Source organism: Mustela lutreola, chromosome X, assembly GCF_030435805.1.
Source record: "Mustela lutreola isolate mMusLut2 chromosome X, mMusLut2.pri, whole genome shotgun sequence".
NCBI classification, from domain to species: Eukaryota; Metazoa; Chordata; class Mammalia; order Carnivora; family Mustelidae; genus Mustela; species Mustela lutreola.
Genome location: NC_081308.1, coordinates 63,359,612 through 63,377,330, shown reverse-complemented (window position 1 = coordinate 63,377,330; position 17,719 = coordinate 63,359,612). Strand labels below are relative to the sequence as shown.

At 37.3% G+C, this 17,719-nt stretch overlaps 1 protein-coding gene across 2 annotated transcripts in view; it reads left to right on the top strand.

Moving 5' to 3' along the window:
• The window catches only part of TEX11 (testis expressed 11), a 318,657-nt gene that overhangs the window by 151,786 nt on the left and 149,152 nt on the right, over positions 1-17,719 (top strand). For both annotated transcript variants that reach the window (XM_059156761.1, XM_059156759.1), the window contains exons 14-16: positions 2,818-2,969; positions 6,394-6,479; positions 11,058-11,195. In XM_059156761.1, coding sequence (XP_059012744.1) covers positions 2,818-2,969; positions 6,394-6,479; positions 11,058-11,195 — 376 coding nt within the window. The remainder of the gene's footprint in view (positions 1-2,817; positions 2,970-6,393; positions 6,480-11,057; positions 11,196-17,719) is intronic.

Below are 17,719 nucleotides of genomic sequence, written 5' to 3'. Positions count from 1 at the left end.
CTAGTGAAATTATACAGTTTTTGTCTTTTTCTGACTGGTGTATTTCACTTAGCATTATGTTCTCAAAGTTCAGCCATTTTGTAGCATGTGTCAGAAATTCTTCCCTTTTAAAAGCTGGATAATATTCCATTGTATGTATATACTGCATTTCATTTATTCATTCATCCATTGATGGAGACTTAGGCTACTTCCACCTTTTGGCTATAGTGAATAATGCTGTGAACATGGGTATACAAATATTTCTTTGAGGGGCACCTGGGTGGCTCAGTCGTTAAGCCTCTGTCTTTGGCTCAGGTCATGATTCCAGGGTCCTGGGATCAAGCCCTGCATTGAGCTCCCTGCTCAGCAGGAAACTTACTTCTCCCTCTCGCACTCCCCCTGCTTGTGTTACCTCTTTTGATGCGTCTCTCTCTGTCAAATAAATAAATTTTTAAAAGTCTTACAAATATTTCTTTGAGACCCTGTTTCAGTTATTTTGGGTTTATACCCAGAAATAGAATTACTGGATCGTATGGTAATTCTGTTTCTAACTCTTTTTTTAAAAGATTTTATTTATTTATTTATTTGACAAAGATGACAGGTAGGCAGAGAGGCAGGCAGAAAGAAGGAAGCAGGCTCCCCGCTGAGCAGAGAGCCCAACATGGGGCTCCATCCTAGGACTCAGGGACTGTGACCTGAGCTGAAGGCAGAGGCTTTAACCCACTGAGCCACCCAGGCACCCCTGTTTCTAACTTTTTAAAAAGATTTTATTTTTTTATTTGAGAGAGAGAGAGAGAACATGAGAGGGGAGAGGGTCAGAGCGAGAAGCAAACTCCCCACGAAGCTGGGAGCCCAATATGGGGGATCGTGACCTGAGCTGAAAGCAGAGGCTTAACCAACTGAGTCACTCAGGTGCCCACTGTTTCTAATTTTTTAAAGAAATTGCTGTATTTTCCATAATGGCTATATCATTTTACATTATCCACCAACAGTGCACAGGGTTTCCAATTTTTTCACATCCTTGCCAATACCTGTTTTGTTTGTTTGTTTTGATAGTAACTATCCTAATGGGTTTAAGGTGGTATTTCATTGTGGTTTTGATTTGCATTTCCTTAATGATTTGTGAAGTTGATTATCTTTTTATGTGATTATTATTTGTGTCTTTTTTGGAGAAATATCTGTTCAAGTTATTTGCCAGTTTTTAAATCAGGTTGTTTGCTTTTTGTTGTTGAGTTTTAGGAGCTCTTTATATATTCTGGGTATTAAACCTGTATCAGATATGATTTGCAGATATTTTCTCCATATTATTCCATAGATAGCCAATTTCACTCTATTGTATCCTTTAATACACAAAAGTTTTTAAATTCAGTGTAGTCCAGTTTATCTATTTTTGTTTTTGTTACCTCTGATCTTGGTATCATATCTAAGAAATTATTACCAAATTCAATGTTATAAAGATTTCCCCCTATGTTTTCTTTTTTTATGATTTTATTTATTTGTCAGAGAGAGAGAGAGAGAGAGGGAGAGAGAGCACAGGCAGGGGGAAAAGCAGGCAGAGGGAGAAACAGGCTCCCAACTGAGTAAGGAGCCTGCTGTGAGACTTAATCCCAGGACTCAGGGATCATGACCCGAGCCAAAGGCAGACGTTTAACTGACCGAGCCACCCAGGCCTCCCTCCCCTATGTTTTCTTCTAAAAATTTTATACTTTAGTTCTTCTGTTTAGGTCATTTAATCTATTTTCAGTTCATTTTTGTATATGGTAAATATAAATGTCCAATTTCATTCTTTTGCATATGGATATCCATTTGTCCCAATACCGTTTGTTGAATAGACTGTGCTTTCCATACTGAATGGTCTTGACATCCTTGTTGAAAATCATTTGATTATATATGTTTTTTTAATTTCTGAACTCTGTTTTATTCCATTGGTATATCTATCTGTCTTTATGCCAATACGACACTGTTTTGATTACCTTTGTAGTAAATTTTGAAAACAGGAATTGGTAGTCTTTCAGCTTTGTTTGGAGTCCCTTGTGATTCCGTATGAACCTTAGGGCAGAGTTTTCCATTTCTGCCAAAATGTCACTGAGATTTTCATAAAGTTTACATTTAATCTCGGGATTGCTTTGGTAGTATTGGCATCATAACAATATTAAGTCTTCCAGTCCATGAACTATTTGCATTTTTAAATATTCAGAATATACTATTGTACTGTTTGTGTAATCAAGCATAAATAAATTTTTTTAAAAGGAGTTTTTGGCAGATGGAACTGTAAGTTTCTTTTTTCTCTTTCAGTTTTGTTGAGATATAATTGTAATTCAGCACTGTATAAGTTTAAGGTGTCTATCATAATGGCTTAAGGTGGTCAAGAGGTACAGACCTTCAATTTGAAGATAAATACTGGGGATGTAATATACACATGACTATAGGTAACACTACTCTATGGTATATTTGAAAGTTACTAAGAGAATAGATCCTAAAAGTTCTCATCACAAGGGACTAGTAAATTTCTAATGTCAGTTCATGTGTCTTTACTGGATCTCATGTTCCAATTTTTATAAATTGGCATCAGTTCTAGAAGCGAAAGGATAAATTAGATATTAGGATAGAGATGATTATCTGACTAAAGATGTTCATGATAAGAAAATGTTTATGAATTGAATTGAAATTGAATTAAATCATTGTTAACAAATAGGCTTATTTAGACTTTTGGTGATACTACCTAAGCTCAGATACAGTTTTATCTTGCATGTTTTGCTTATTCTTAAATAAACTTTAGTCCCATTGATAAACAAGTTATTCTATTCATGCCATTTAAAATTGTGTCTCATTGAACAGAGAGGCTGTTGGGTTCTATTTCATGAAGATTATCTGTGAACATTTTAAGTCATCAGAAAATATTGGAAAAGCTCTACTGCTCCACATTGACATGCTTTTACAAAGAAAGGAAGAACTGCTTGCCAAGGAGAAGATTGAAGAAATCATTTTAGGTCAGTAGGATTTCTGCAGGTTTCATTCTTTTTTTTCTTTCTTTCTTTTTTTTTTTACTATTTTAAAAAAGATTTTATTTAGTTGTCAAAGAGAGGAAGAAAGAAGAGTACACTAGCAGGGGGAGCTGCAGGCAGAGGGTGAAGGAAGCTCCCCACTGAGCAGGGAGCCCAAAGTGGGATTCCATCCCAGGACCCTAAGATCATGACCTGAGCCAAAGACAGACACTTAACTGACTGAGCCAACCAGGCATCCCTTCTGCAGGTTTTAGAAAGGTGTTAATATGCATGTAATTCTTAGATGTCAGAACAGTGGCAAGATTCTTAGGTCAGTGGATCCCTTTTCCTTGCCTGCTTTTTTTTTTCCCTAATAACCATTAACTATAACACCTCATTGATTCAGATTCCACAGGCTAGAATGAGAAACAGCAAAAATAGCAAAACATCAACAAAACCAGAAAACCTCTGAGCTTGAAGCTCTTGTATAGTGAAGAATTGTGAGGTTAGAGGCCTAATTTCATGATTTCAGTGTGATCTCAAGTAAGTTGTGTGCCTTCTGGCAAGTTAATAACATCTCTGGATCTTCTTTCTAACTATAAAACAGAGGTTGTGAAATAGATTCCTAGTTTTTAACTTCCTTTTTAGCCCCAGCATCTTTTTTGTCATACAATCTTTTTTTTTTTAAAGATTTTATTTATTTATTTGACAGAGAGATCACAAGTAGGCAGATAGGCAGGCAGAGAGAGAGAGGAGGAAGCAGGCTCCCCGCTGAGCAGAGAGCCCGATGATGCGGGACTTGATCCCAGGACCCTGAGATCATGACCTGAGCCGAAGGCAGCGGCTTAACCCACTGAGCCACCCAGGCGCCCCTTGTCATGCAATCTTATATGAACCCTGTCCCAAATAAAATATAATTTCTCTGTTAAAGCAGAGATGTAGAACCAAATTTCAGCATTCCCTTAACCTTTACCTCTCTGTAGAACTCTATACCCTGAAGAACATAGTATGATCCCTTTCTTGGAAAATTCTCACCCCAATACATCCTTCTAATTGTACACATATACAGAGATAGAATAGGAGTGATAGTTACTAAATGTTAATACTGGGATTTATTCTGAGTGATGACAAAAAGTCACTTAAAAGAAAAATCTTTCTTTTTGTTTTTTTAAAGATTTTAAAAATTTATTTATTTGACAGACAGAGATCACAAGTAGGCAGAAAGGCAGGCAGAGAGAGAGAGGAAGGGAAACTGGCTCCCTGCTAAGCAGAGAGCCCGATGTGGGGCTCAATCCCAGGACCCTGAGATCATGACCTGAGCCGAAGGCAGAGGCTTTAACCCACTGAGCCACCCACGCGCCCCTCTTTTATTTTTTAAAAAAGATTTTGTATATTTACTTTTTGGGAGAGTGAGCGCAAGAGAGAGGAGCAGGAGGAACAGGGAGAGAGATAAGCAGACTCCATGCTGAGCATGGCCTGATATGGGGCTTGATCTCATGACCTTGAGAACATGACCATAGGCAAAATCAAAGTCGGATGTTCAGCTGATTGAGCTACTCAGGCTCCCCTGCTGTCTTTTATTTTACCAGATTTCTTGAATTTTTCCAAATATGTATAATGGTTTTATAAAAATCAGAGAGATTTTTTTAAAAGATTTTATTTATTTATTTGACAGAGATATCACAAGTAGGCAGAGAGGCAGGCAGGGTTGGGGGGAAGCAGGCTCCCTGCTGAGCAGAGAGCCCAATGCAGGGCTTGATTTCAGAAACGTGAGATCATGACTTGAGCCGAAGGCAGAGGCTTAACCCACTGAGCCACCCGGCTGCCCTGTGATTGATTTTTTTAAGTGGAAATCTTTTGAGTAGATAATCTCTAAGAGCCTTTGAATTCTAAATTCTGTGAGCCATATTTTATTGATAATGTGCTCCCTAAAGACTCTCCCTAGGAATCCAGTTATTTTTAGACCCAATTTTGAATAAGTTTGATTATCTGGTTTTCCACCTCTTAGCATTTTAATGGTAGCATATTACAAAGAGAGAAAAGTTCTGTATGGAAATACATAGATAATCTGGCCACAAGGGAGGAGAAAACTACAAATTTTATGAAACAGTTTCAAATATTTTTAAAGATACAATAGTTTGTACTATATAATTGTTCCCAAAGTCATCACTGAGGTATAATAGTACAATAAAATACACGAGTTGTTAGTGTTATTACCTTGAATGGGCAAGCAAAGATTAAATTGTGCTTCAGAAAACCAGAAAGTATGTTTGGAAAAACATAATTTAGGGGCACTTGGGTGGCTTAGTCGGTTAAGCATCTGACTGTTGATTTCGGCTCAGGTCATGATCTCAGGGTGTGAGATCAAGCCCCCATGTCAGGTTGCATGCTCAATGGGGAGTCTGCTTCTTTCTGTCCCTCTCCCTTTGCACCTCCCCTTGCTCATGCTCTATTGCTCTCATTAACATAAATAAATCTTTAAGAAAAGAAAAACCTAATTTATAAAACATAATTTTTAGAAAAATTAAGAACTTTAACGAAATAATTTAGAGTTTTCAAAATAAAAAATGTTTTATTTTTAATGAAAATTAATTGTCAGCTAACTAGAAAATGTGTTTATCCAGAATGACTAATTTTCCCAAAATTATAGTTAGTCAGTTTCACTGTGATATTGAATTATGAACTTATACTCTCAAAGTCATGTAATATTTTAAGTTGGTACATTGAATAGCATTTGACTCTGATGTGAGTAGTTTTATCTAAGCCATGGAACAAATTATGTCTCTTGACTGTGCTGGGAGGTCAGAGACTCTTAGTGTTCTCATCAAAACTTTTGTGGAAATCAATAGTGCCAAAGGGTAGAAGAGAAGTGGATATAGAATTCTATTATAGTTTAAACTTTATCTTAATGTGTGCTAATGTATTTGAACCCTGTAAGTGTCTAGACCAGAAACAATCAGACATGAGTTACAATTTAAAGTAATAAAGTTAATGTGTAAACATGGTCTTAAAGTATTTTACAAAGGCTTTAAGGTATAATTGGCCTTTCTTGTGAACTTGGTCTGATCTTGTTAGTACATAATATAAACACTTCGTATTAACGATTTTTAGCATTGCTATCTGTTCATTCAGAATAACATTAAAGTACCAGGTGATGATCAAATTTGGAACATGGAAAATACGTTAAAAGGAGACTAAGCTGGGAAACTATCACAAATTGATAGGCGAATTACTGTGATTCTAGCAAACTCTGATTGTATTATATAATTAGTTTTGCTAGTAAACCTAAAATTGATGATGAAAACCTGTCAGAATGTGATTGTGTTTATAGCCATTACTTAAAGATTATAGGTTCTGAATATAGTTAGTGTTCTTATTTAATGTAATAGATCTTGATTTTTGGTTTTAGAACTTTGGTTTTTATTTTCAGGTCACCAAACAGGAAGAGAATTGACAACAGATTTAGTGGGCTGTTTACACAACATTCTGTGGAGAAAAGCTGCCAGAAGTTTTGAGGTTTGGGAAGAATCTATTTTTTCATTCTTTATATTCTTTCTCTACCCTAACAAATATATGTGTTCACTATAATAATCATAAAGTGTCAAATATTTTAATAATCTGTTTAGGTACCATTTATATATTAAATATTCATAGGCATTGAAAAGACTTTGATATTGTGGTGATAGATACTTATCATTATACATTTGTGTAAGCCCATAGAATACACTACACCAGGAGTGAACCCTAATGTAAACTCTGGACTTTGGGCGATTAGTGCATGTCCATGTAAGTTCATCAGTTGTAGTAAATGTGCTACTTTGGTAGAGGATGTTGATAAAGTGGGACTCGTGTGAGGGCAGGACGCATATAGCCAATCTCTATACATTCTCCGCAGTTTTGTTGTGAACCTAAAACTGCTCTTAAAAAAGTTGTGCCATTAAAAGTGCCAAAAAGTGGTGATATTTTTTCTCTTTACAAAACAATCAAAGTTTACTGTGGGAAAAATGGAAACTAAAGGTGAGGTTTTTGTTGTTGTTGTTTTAGAAAGTAAAGAATAGGGGCATCTGGCTGGCTCAATTGGTAGAGCATGTGACTCTTGATCTTGGGATCATGGGTGTAGAGCTTACCTAAAAAAAAAAAGAAAGAAAGAAAGAAAGAAAGAAAAACAGTATAGTTAAGAGCACAGGCAATAATTTCTCAGACATCAGCTCTAGCAGCATTTTTCTAGACATGTCTCTTGAGGCAAGGGAAACAAAAGCAAAAATAAACTATTGAGAGTGCATCAAAATAAAAAGTTTCTGCGCAGCAAAGGAAATAGTCCACAAAACTAAAAGACAACCAACTGAACAGGAGATGTTCGCAAATGGCAGATCCAATAAACGGTTAGTATCTAAAATACATGAAGAACCCATACAACTCAACACCCTCCCCCAAAATAGTCCAGTTAAAAAATGGGCAGAAGACATAAACCTCAAAATCAATGAAATATCCAGCATTAAGAAAATAATTGTATATTAACTTAATTGAATGTTAAACATTCCTTAAATTGACAACTGTGAAGACTCCATAGTAATATAGATTAATATTTACAAAATAAAGTCAAATGTAAAGAATGGAACATGAAAACTCTCATATAAGCTATGATTGCAACTGTATACAAATACAAAAGGACAAAGTTAAAACGGAGTGTAGAAAAACGAAAATAGCTATATTAGCATGGTAAATTATGGATATTCTTTAAAAAATTTTTTAAATCATTTTTATTAACATATAATGTATTATTTGCCCCAGGGGTAGAGGTCTGTGATTCATCAGGCTTACACACTTCACAGTACTCATCATAGCACATACCCTCCCCAGTGTCCATAACCCAACCACCCTCTCCCTACCCCCCCACATCCCCCAGCAACCCTCAGTTTGTTTTGTGAGATTAAGAGTCTCTTATGGTTGGGGCGCCTGGGTGGCTCAGTGGGTTAAGCCTCTGCCTTTGTCTCAGGTCATGATCTCAGGGTCCTGGGATCGAGCCCCATGTTGGGCTCTGCTCAGTGGAGAACCTGTTTCCCCCCTCTCTCTCTGCCTGCTTCTCTTTTTTGTGAGCTCTCTTTCTCTATCAAATAAATAAAATCTTAAAAAAAAAAGAGTCTATTATGGTTTGTCTCCCTCCTGATCCCATCTTGTTTCATTTTTTCCGTCCCTACCCCCCATAACCCCCCGCCGCCTCTCAAATTCCTCATATCAGGGAGATTATGATAATTGTCTTCCTCTGATTGACTTATTTTGCTCAGCATAATACCCTCTAGTTCCATCCACGTTGTTGGAAATGGCAAGATTTCATTTATCATCTTTTTAATTAATTTTTTAGTGTTCAGTTAGCTAGCATATAGTTACATCATAAGATTGTGTTGAAGTGTTCAATGATTCATTAGTTGCATATTCAATAACTAAAATTGTATTTAGAGTTTTCTAGGGTGGTTCACCACCCCTCAGACTTTTCATCCCACATGTGAAATATCTTTTTTTTTTTAAGTTTTATTTATTTATTTTGACAGAGAGAGATCACAAGTAGGCAGAGAGGCAGGCAGAGAGAGAAGGGGAAGCAGGCTCCCTGCGGAGCAGAGAGCCCGATGTGGGGCCTGATCCCAGGACCCTGAGACCATGACCTGAGCTGAAGGCAGAGGCTTTAACCCACTGAACCACCCAGGCGCCCCGTGAAATATCTTTTTTTTTTTTTTTAAGATTTTATTTACTTATTTGACAGACAGAGATCACAAGTAGGCAGAGAGGCAGGCAGAGAGAGAGGAGGAAGCAGGCTCCCCGCCGAGCAGAGAGCCCAATGCGGGGCTCAATCCCAGGATCCTGGGATCATGACCCGAGCCGAAGGCAGAGGCTTAACCCACTGAGCCACCCAGGCGCCCCCGTGAAATATCTTTTTAAAAATTTTTTACTGAGGCGGGCGCCTGGGTGGCTCAGTGGGTTAAGCCACTGCCTTCGGCTCGGGTCATGATCTCAGGGTCCTGGGATTGAGTCCCGTATCGGGCTCTCTGCTCGGCAGGGAGTCTGCTTCCTCCTCTCTCTCTCTCTGCCTGCCTTTCTGCCTACTTGTGATCTCTCTCTATCAAATAAATAAATAAAATCTTTAAAAAAAAATTTTTTACTGAGGTATAGTTGACACAAGTATAAGTATACAATGTGATGATTTGATTAGGTATATGTATACGTTGTGAAAGAGTTCTAATCATTGATTTAATTAACATATTCATCACCCTTTTTTTTTAATGAGAATACTTAAGTTCTATTCTCTTAGCAAAATTTAGTTATATAACCTAGTATAACTGTAGTCAGCTATAGCCACTATGTCATACTTTAGATCTTCAGACCTTTTTCATTTTATAACTGAAAATTTGTACCCTTTTACCAACCTCTCCCCATTTCCCCTACCCTAAAGCCCCTCCCAACGACTATTCTACTCTCTGTTTCTAGGGTTTAACTTTTTTTTTTTTCCAGATTCTACATGTAAGTGATAACATGAAATATTTGTCTTTCTTCGTCTGGTTTATTTCACCTAGCATACTAATAATCCTCCAGCTTCATCCTTGTCGCAAATGGCAGGATGTCTCTCTTTTTATGGCTGAATAATATTCCATTGTGTACCTATACCATATTTTCTTTGTCCATTCATCAGTAAATGGATACTTAGGTTGTTTCCTTACCTTGGCTATTGTGGATATTGCTGCAGTGAACATGGGAGTAGAGATATCTCTTTTAAATAAAGACATAGGATTGCTGGATCATATAGTAGTCTAATTTAGATTTCTTGAGAAACCTCCATACTGTTTTCTGTGGTAACCCTACTACCATTTTACATTCCCACCAACAGTGTACCGTGTTTCCCTTTTCTCCACATCTTCACTAGCATTTGTTATCCCTTGTCTTTTTGATGACACCAACTCTAATAGTTATGAGATGATATCTTGCTGTGGTTTTGATTTGCATTTTCCAGATGATTAGTAGTGTTGAGTACCTTTTCTTCTACCTGTTGACCATTTGTATGTCTTTTTAAAAAGATTATTTATTTGAGAGAGAGAGAGCATCGGCAGGGGGAGGGGCAGAGGGAGAGAAGATAGAGAGAATCCTCAAGCAGACTCCCAGCTGAGCATGGATCCCAGCCTGGGCCTTGATCTCACAACCCTGAGATCATGACCTTGAGCCAAAATCAAGAGTTGAATGCTTGGGGCACCTGGGTGGGTCCGTTGGTTAAGCATCTGCCTTCTGCTCAGGTCATGATCCCAGGGTCCTGGGATCGAGCCCCATATTGGGGTCCCTGCTCAGTGGAGAGCCTGCTTCTCTCTCTCCTGCTCCCCCTGCTTGTGGTTGCTCTCTTTATGTTAAATAAATAAAGAAAATCTTAAAATCAAATGCTTCACTGACTGAACCATCCAGGTGCCCCTGTATGTCTTCTTTGGAAAAATGTCTATTTGGGTCCTTTGCCCATTTTTTTTTTAAAGACTTTATTTATTTATTTGACAGAGAGAAATCACAAGTAGGGAGAGAGGAGGAAGCAGGCTCCCTGCTGAGCAGAGAGCCCGATGCGGGACTCGATCCCAGGACCCTGAGATCATGACCTGAGCCGAAGGCAGCGGCTTAACCACTGAGCCACCCAGGCGCCCTCCTTTGCCCATTTTAAATGTTCCTCCTCCTCCTCCTCCTTCTGCTTCTGCTTCTACATCTTCTTTTTCTTTCTTTCTTTCTTTCTTTCTTTCTTTTTTACTATTGAGTTGTAGGAGTTTTTTGTAGATTTTGGATATTAACCCTCTATTAGAATATGTGGTTTACAAATATTTTCTCCCATTCTGTAGGTTTTCTTTTAACTTTGTTGATGTTTCTGTGAAATTTCTAATATGGGGAAAGAAGAGAGAATATTGGTTTCCAATTAGACAGATCATAAGATGAACTTAGAACTTAACTAGAGAGGGTGTTGTATTTTGGTTGCCTAAAAAAAATGCAATTTTTTGTTTTTTTCTAGAGGTGACTTAGAAAAATTAAGGTCAAAATAGAGATATCTCTGTAATTTTATTATTTCTTTTCAACTTTTAGGTACAAAATTATGCTGATGCGCTAAACTGGTACTATTATTCTCTGAGATTTTATACAGCTGATCAAACAGATCTGGACTTGGCCAAGCTGCGGAGGAACATGGCTTCCTGTTACCTGCATTTGAAACAACTTGATAAGGTCCTTTCATTTATCTTTTTTCGAAGGCAGGAAGTGTTATGTGTTGTGGTGGAGAGATAGATAGTTTGGTGTGTCTTCTTGGCTACGAGGTTAAGATGTCTGAGAGTTACTTCATATAAGATAAGCTCAAATTGGTATTTTTCTGATTTGTACATGGTAAACATGACCGATTGGGACTTCCCGGAAAGAGAGAATTGGAAAAACCATTAATTCCATTACTTACTGGCTTTTTTGGGTACCCTCTTCTGAAAAGTAATAGATCATTGGAACTTCTGAACAAAGTTATCTGCTACTAACCATCTGCAATATTGTCCTTTGAAGCAGACTAAATTATAAGACACACTTAGATTGGTCAAACATTCAGTATGGAAAACTCAGATAAGATGGTCATTCTTTTATGTACTGAGTTACCTGTTGCCTGTCCAACTGCTTTAGAAAATGTTTAGCAACATTTCAAAAACATTTCTGATTGTTTTTGATTCAAAAAGCATTTCTTTTTTTTTAAAGATTTTATTTATTTATTTGACAGACAGAGATCACAAGTAGGCAGAGAGGCAGGCTGAGAAAGGAGGAAGCAGGCTCCCTGCAGAGCAGAGAGCCCAATGCGGGGCTCGATCCCAGGACCCTGAGACCATGACCTGAGCCGAAGGCAGAGGCTTAACCCACTGAGCCACCCAGGCGCCCCTCATAAAACATTTCTGATTCAAAAAACATTTCTGATTGTTTTTCAGAACAAAATTCTAGGAGGTGAATGAGATAAAAACTCACTTAAGGATGAAGCCATTCATACATCCCAGAGCAATGGGGCATTTCTTGTTTTGGGTATCATGTAGTATGCACTTAAGTGGGGAATGGTATTGGCTTGTGGAAGGACAAGTGAGAAGGACTAGTATGGACCCAGATAAAATGTGAAGGCTTTTATTGGTTTTCAGGTTTTAATGACAAGTTTAAGGTAAAATATATAATTACTGGTTATCATTCCAGACATTTTCTTTTGAGTTTTTGTTTACTTTGAAGAGTTATCTATTTGACTAAATACTTCAAATTTTCTTTCAATGGAAAATTTACCATTTAGTTTGTATAATAAAAATTTATAGTTCTAGAAGAGAAGCTAAAATGTTACTTAGATCATGATATTTCAGCACAGCCTAGCATTTAAGTGTTTCAGAAAGATAGGTGACACTACTGTTTAAAGACCTGAAAAAAAAGATTATTGCACAGGTTTCATTACTTAATTCATTATATTTCTGCATAGGATGCCATTAACTATTTCAGAAAGATAGTTGCTTACTGCTTACTTAAAGACATAAAGATGGTGATCAGAAAGTTACTGTAACTTTGATAATTTATGTTGGCTTGGTAGTTTGGAAAGGACCTGGACTTAGGGACAGACATGCCATTTGGATGAATGCATTTTCAGGCCAAGGAAGGGTATCTGTTCTGCTGTCTGTTCAACTAATGGAGATAGAGTACAGCCCAAGACACTGCGATAGTCTCTGAGGTTACAGACATGAGCAAGACATAGTTGCCTTTGACTCAACCAAGAAGCTAGCCTCAGGGTATCCTAACAGGCAGATCTTTAAAGATTTTATTTATTTATTTGAGAGAGAGAGAGACTGCACACATGAGTGGGGAGTGGGTGAGGGACAAAGAGAGAGGGAGAAGCAGACTCCCCATTGAGCAGGAAGCCTAACTTGAGGCTTGATCCTAGGACCCTGAGATCATGACCTGAACCAAAGGTGGATGCTTAACCAGCTGAGCCACCCAGGCATCCCTAGAATATGAGGCTGTATTTAAGAGTGGTGGTCAGGGATAGGGGTTCAGGCTGGGGTGCAGTTACTAGAACTGAAGTGAGTAGATACAGTCTTTCAAGACTTGAAGCAGTGCTGTGTCTTTTTAAGTAGTCTCTATACCCAGTGTGGGGTTTGAACTCATGATGCTGAGATCAAGAGTCACATGCTCCGCTGACTGGGCAAGCCAGGCACCCTGAAACACAGTGCTGCTGCTTCTTTTTTTTTTATTAATTATTATTAACATATAATGTGTTATTTGCCCCAGGGGTACAAGTCTGTGAATCATCAGGCTTATACTTTTCATAGCACTCACCATATCACATACCCTCCCCAATGTCCATAACCCAACCACCCTCTCCCTACCCTCCCACCCCCCAGCAACCCTCAGTTTGTTTTATGAGACTGAGAGTCTCTTATGGTTTGTCTCCCTCCTGATACCATCTTGTTTCATTTTTTCCTTCCCTACCCCCGAAATCCCCACCCTGCCTCTCAGATTCCTCGTATCAGAGAGATCATATGATAATTGTCTTTCTCCAATTGACTTATTTCACTCAGCATAATACCCTCTATTATTATGGCATATATGTATTTGCATCCACGTCATTGCATATGGCAGGATTTCATTTCTTTTGATGACTGCATAGTATTCCATTGTGTGTGTATGTGTGTGTGTGTGTGTGTGTGTGTGTGTGTGTGTGTGTGTACATACATACATACCACATTTTCTTAATCCATTCATCCATTTATCCATCCATCTGTTGATGGACATCTAGGTTTTTTCCATAGTTTGGTTATTGCGGACATTGCTGCTATAAATATTTGGTTGCATGTGCCCCCTCGGATCACTACATCTGTATCTTTAGGGTAAATACCCAGTAGTGTGATGGCTGGGTCTTAGGGTACCTCTATTTTCAACTTTTTGAGGAACCTCCAGGCTGTTTTCCAGAGTGGCTGCACCAGTTGCATTGCCACCAACAATGTAGGAGGGTCCCCCTTTTTCTGCATCCTCTCCAACATCTGTTGTTTCCTGACTTGTTAATTTTAGCCATTCTGAAACAGTGCTTCTTAAGTCTCCTCTAATTAATATCAGGTTTGATCTTAGAGCCTAATATAATTTGGAGTTCAAAGCCTATAATTTGGAGTTCAAATGATATTAGTAGTGAGAAGGGGAAGAGGAGAGCGGGAAACCAGGCATGTCCTAAGAGTGTATATACAATGTATGATTCTATCATTTAAGGCCAGATTGGTGGTGAAGCCCAAAGTTATTCTCAGTAAGCTTGAGGTAACCTTTTTGATCACTGTTAGTGTATTTTTCTCTTTCATCCTTCCTGTCTTGAACGTAGCAGACAATTACTTGGTATCCTCCATATGTAGGGAATGCTTTCCTATGCACTAAGGAGGGTGAAAAGAAATTATACAGTCCATTATATTTTACTGTTTTACTATTCCCACCTTCCCTTGTTAATTTTCATTGTCTGTTTTTTTTTCACTCCTTCCCTTGAGCTATTTGAATACTGTTCAGAATAAATTATGAAACCACATTTACTGGATCTGCTAAAATTGCATGGTTTTTCAGCTAGGTAGTCAATAAAACTGACTCTTATTAACTTTCTGTCATACTCTTCACAATGGTGATTCCAAAGTTTGTTGTCCATAAGCCATGATGCCTTACCCTTCCCGTTAGCAAAAAACTTTATCTTATAGTTTTCTGAATCTGTAGCCACTTATATAAACTCCACCAACTTCTCCTTTCTTTACCCTTCCTTTCTTCTTTTAATCTCTTAGAAGGAACTTTCTCTGGGGACCTTCTTTATAAATCTCAACTCTAACTCTTTAATATTTCTCTCTCAACTGTTTCTTTCCCCATCACTACAATTATTTTGACATCTGCTTAATTCAAAAACTCTCCTTCAGTCTTGTCATCTTACTCAAATTACAGTTCTCTCTTTGTCCTTCCTTTCACCAAACTTTTTAAGCTAAAATTATGGCTGATATTTTTTCAGTGTCCACTTATTAAAAAATATGTATTGACTATCTACTATACATTTAGTACTGTCCTAGGCATTGGAATATAGTAATGAACAAAATAGACAAAAACACCTAAACCCATGGGGTTTATCATTCTACTAGGAGAGACAGAAAATCAAAAGATGAATATTCTCTGCTATCATATGATCTCCCTGATATGAGGAAGTGGTGATGCAACATGGGGGCTTAAGTGGGTAGAAGAAGAATCAATGAAACAAGATGGAATTGGGAGGGAGACAAACCATAAGTGACTCTTAATCTCACAAAACAAACTGAGGGTTGCTAGGGGGAGGGGGGTTGGGAGAAGGGGGTGGGATTATGGACATTGGGGAGGGTATGTGCTTTGGTGAGTGCTGTGAAGTGTGTAAACCTGGTGATTCACAGACCTGTACCCCTGGGGATAAAAATATATGTTATAAAAAATAAAAAAATTTAAAAAAAGATGAATATTATGGTATATTACATAGGTCAGCGAAATTTCTGTGAAGAATTACATAGTAAATATTTCAGGTTTTCTACACCATACAGTCTCTGTTTTAAGTATTCAAGTCTGCCATTGAACCATGAAAACAGCCATAGTCTAATAAAACTTTATTCTAGTTTATATACCTGACTTAGCCCCCTATCAGATTGCGACCTTGAGACAGAAACCATATCTTATCTTTATTTTCCCTGACAGCTGGCATAGAGCTTAATGTTTAGTCATAGAGACTCAATAAACACCTGTCAGTTTCTTGTGATTAAAGGAATTGCATTTGTTCATGCTGTTTCTTTCCTTGCTACTGTGGATAATTGGAAACTAAAAATGATGAAGATCTATGTTTGATTATCAGAACTGAAGGAGATTACACTATTTTAGAAATCACTGCATTATTCTCTTCTGTAACTCAGTTCATTTCCTTTGGCAAGAAGGAAATACATTTTGTTTTATTCTGCTTTGAAATAAAATATTAAATCATAAGTCAGAAGTTGATTTGGGTGGGTTAAAGGAGTTGGAGAATGAATTCCTCTGAACTCTTAGTAGATTATGTTACAGATTCATTGGTTCATACATTTAGCAACATCCCTTTGAGATAACAATGCTAGATATAGGTAATTTCTTTAGTTTATTTTCAAAGTCATATAAATGTAAATTTTTCATTGCCATTATCCATTGAGAGTATCTCCAGTACTTTATATGAGACAATATTAAACTATGTAGTTTCATAGATATCATCTTTGCCTTTGGGGAGTTTATAGTACCTTAAGTCTGGTATCTTAATTTTATTACATTATTTTTGAGAATTTTTAAGTGTTTGGTTTGTGTAAGTCAGGCTTGTATAGACAGACTTAGTATAGGAGAAATGAGCTTGTGTTCTATGTATAGGAACAATTGATCACAACTTCATATAATCGGATTTTGCTGTAAATAATAATAAAACCTTAATTTTCATTAAGAGATAATGGATTGTTTTGGTGATAGTCTGTGATAAAGTTAATGGTAATGCACAGCTGTGCACTCTTTAACTCAGAGATCTCGTCCTCAGCTTACAACTGCAATTTAGCTACATGAAGTGTTGTTAGTACTACTATAGTAGTACTATAGTAGATTGATGAAATAAAGCACGATTTCGAAGCTCGCTGTGGTGATAAGACTTACAACGGTTACACGATAAGACTATTTATAGAATATTTATATGGCCTAAAGTGAAAACCACCGTGTCTCGTGTGTTGGTTTTATATTGGTTCTACTCACCATATGGAGTTCTAAAAATCATGTCTTTTCATTGTAGGACTGAAAATGACCTTGTGATCAGAAGTAAACTAGTAATGTTCACTAGGTGGCACTGTGGCCTTTGTTTCTATTATAACAGCTTGTCATTGATTTTGTGATGCTTTGGCAGGTGTAGCCATTACCACAATATTTTAGTCAACTAAAAACACCAAATTTTTCACATATTCTGCTGCTAAGCCATATTTCATCTATTCTGCTCTTGTGTACTTCTTTTGGGGGATCCAAGTATGGGACATTTTATTAATCCCTCTTTGTCTTCATCTTATTCGAATGGGCTCATCATTTCAGCCTATTGAGGTCTCTTCAGATCTGACTCTGCCTTCTAACATATTAGTTACTCTTTTAGCTTCAGGTCATATGTATACTCAATCAGTATTCACAAAGGTCCTCATCTACAGATTCCGATTCTAAATTCATATGATATATGCCACACAATTTGATACTCAATGATATACTTTAAATTTGCAGTTATGTTGTACATGTAAATCTTCTTTCCACAAAAATAATTTAAGCTTAACTGCAGAAATGATCACGTATTCTACTTATTCTATAATACCAGGTATAGATTAGACATTCAGTAAATACTTGTTGACTTAAAACCTCAGTTACGGTATTTTTATGGTATAGCTATATGAAGAATGAGCCACAACTGACTTCATCTCATGTTTACTTAAGTGCTTTCTTTTACATCCATATATGGAATATTTCTAAAAGTGTGTGTAGTCACCCTGTATTCTGCCCTGCTTACAGCATACTTACAGTGTTGTGTAGGACTAGGGGGCAACACTTTTGAAGGAGGATATTAACAAACTCTTAATATGCCAAGGGGAAGGCACTCAGGATGGTGAGAGCCCTCAAACCATCTTATTTGAAGAATAAAGGAAATATGGATGCTAAACTTGGAAAGTGGAAGATTTAGGAGGAACATG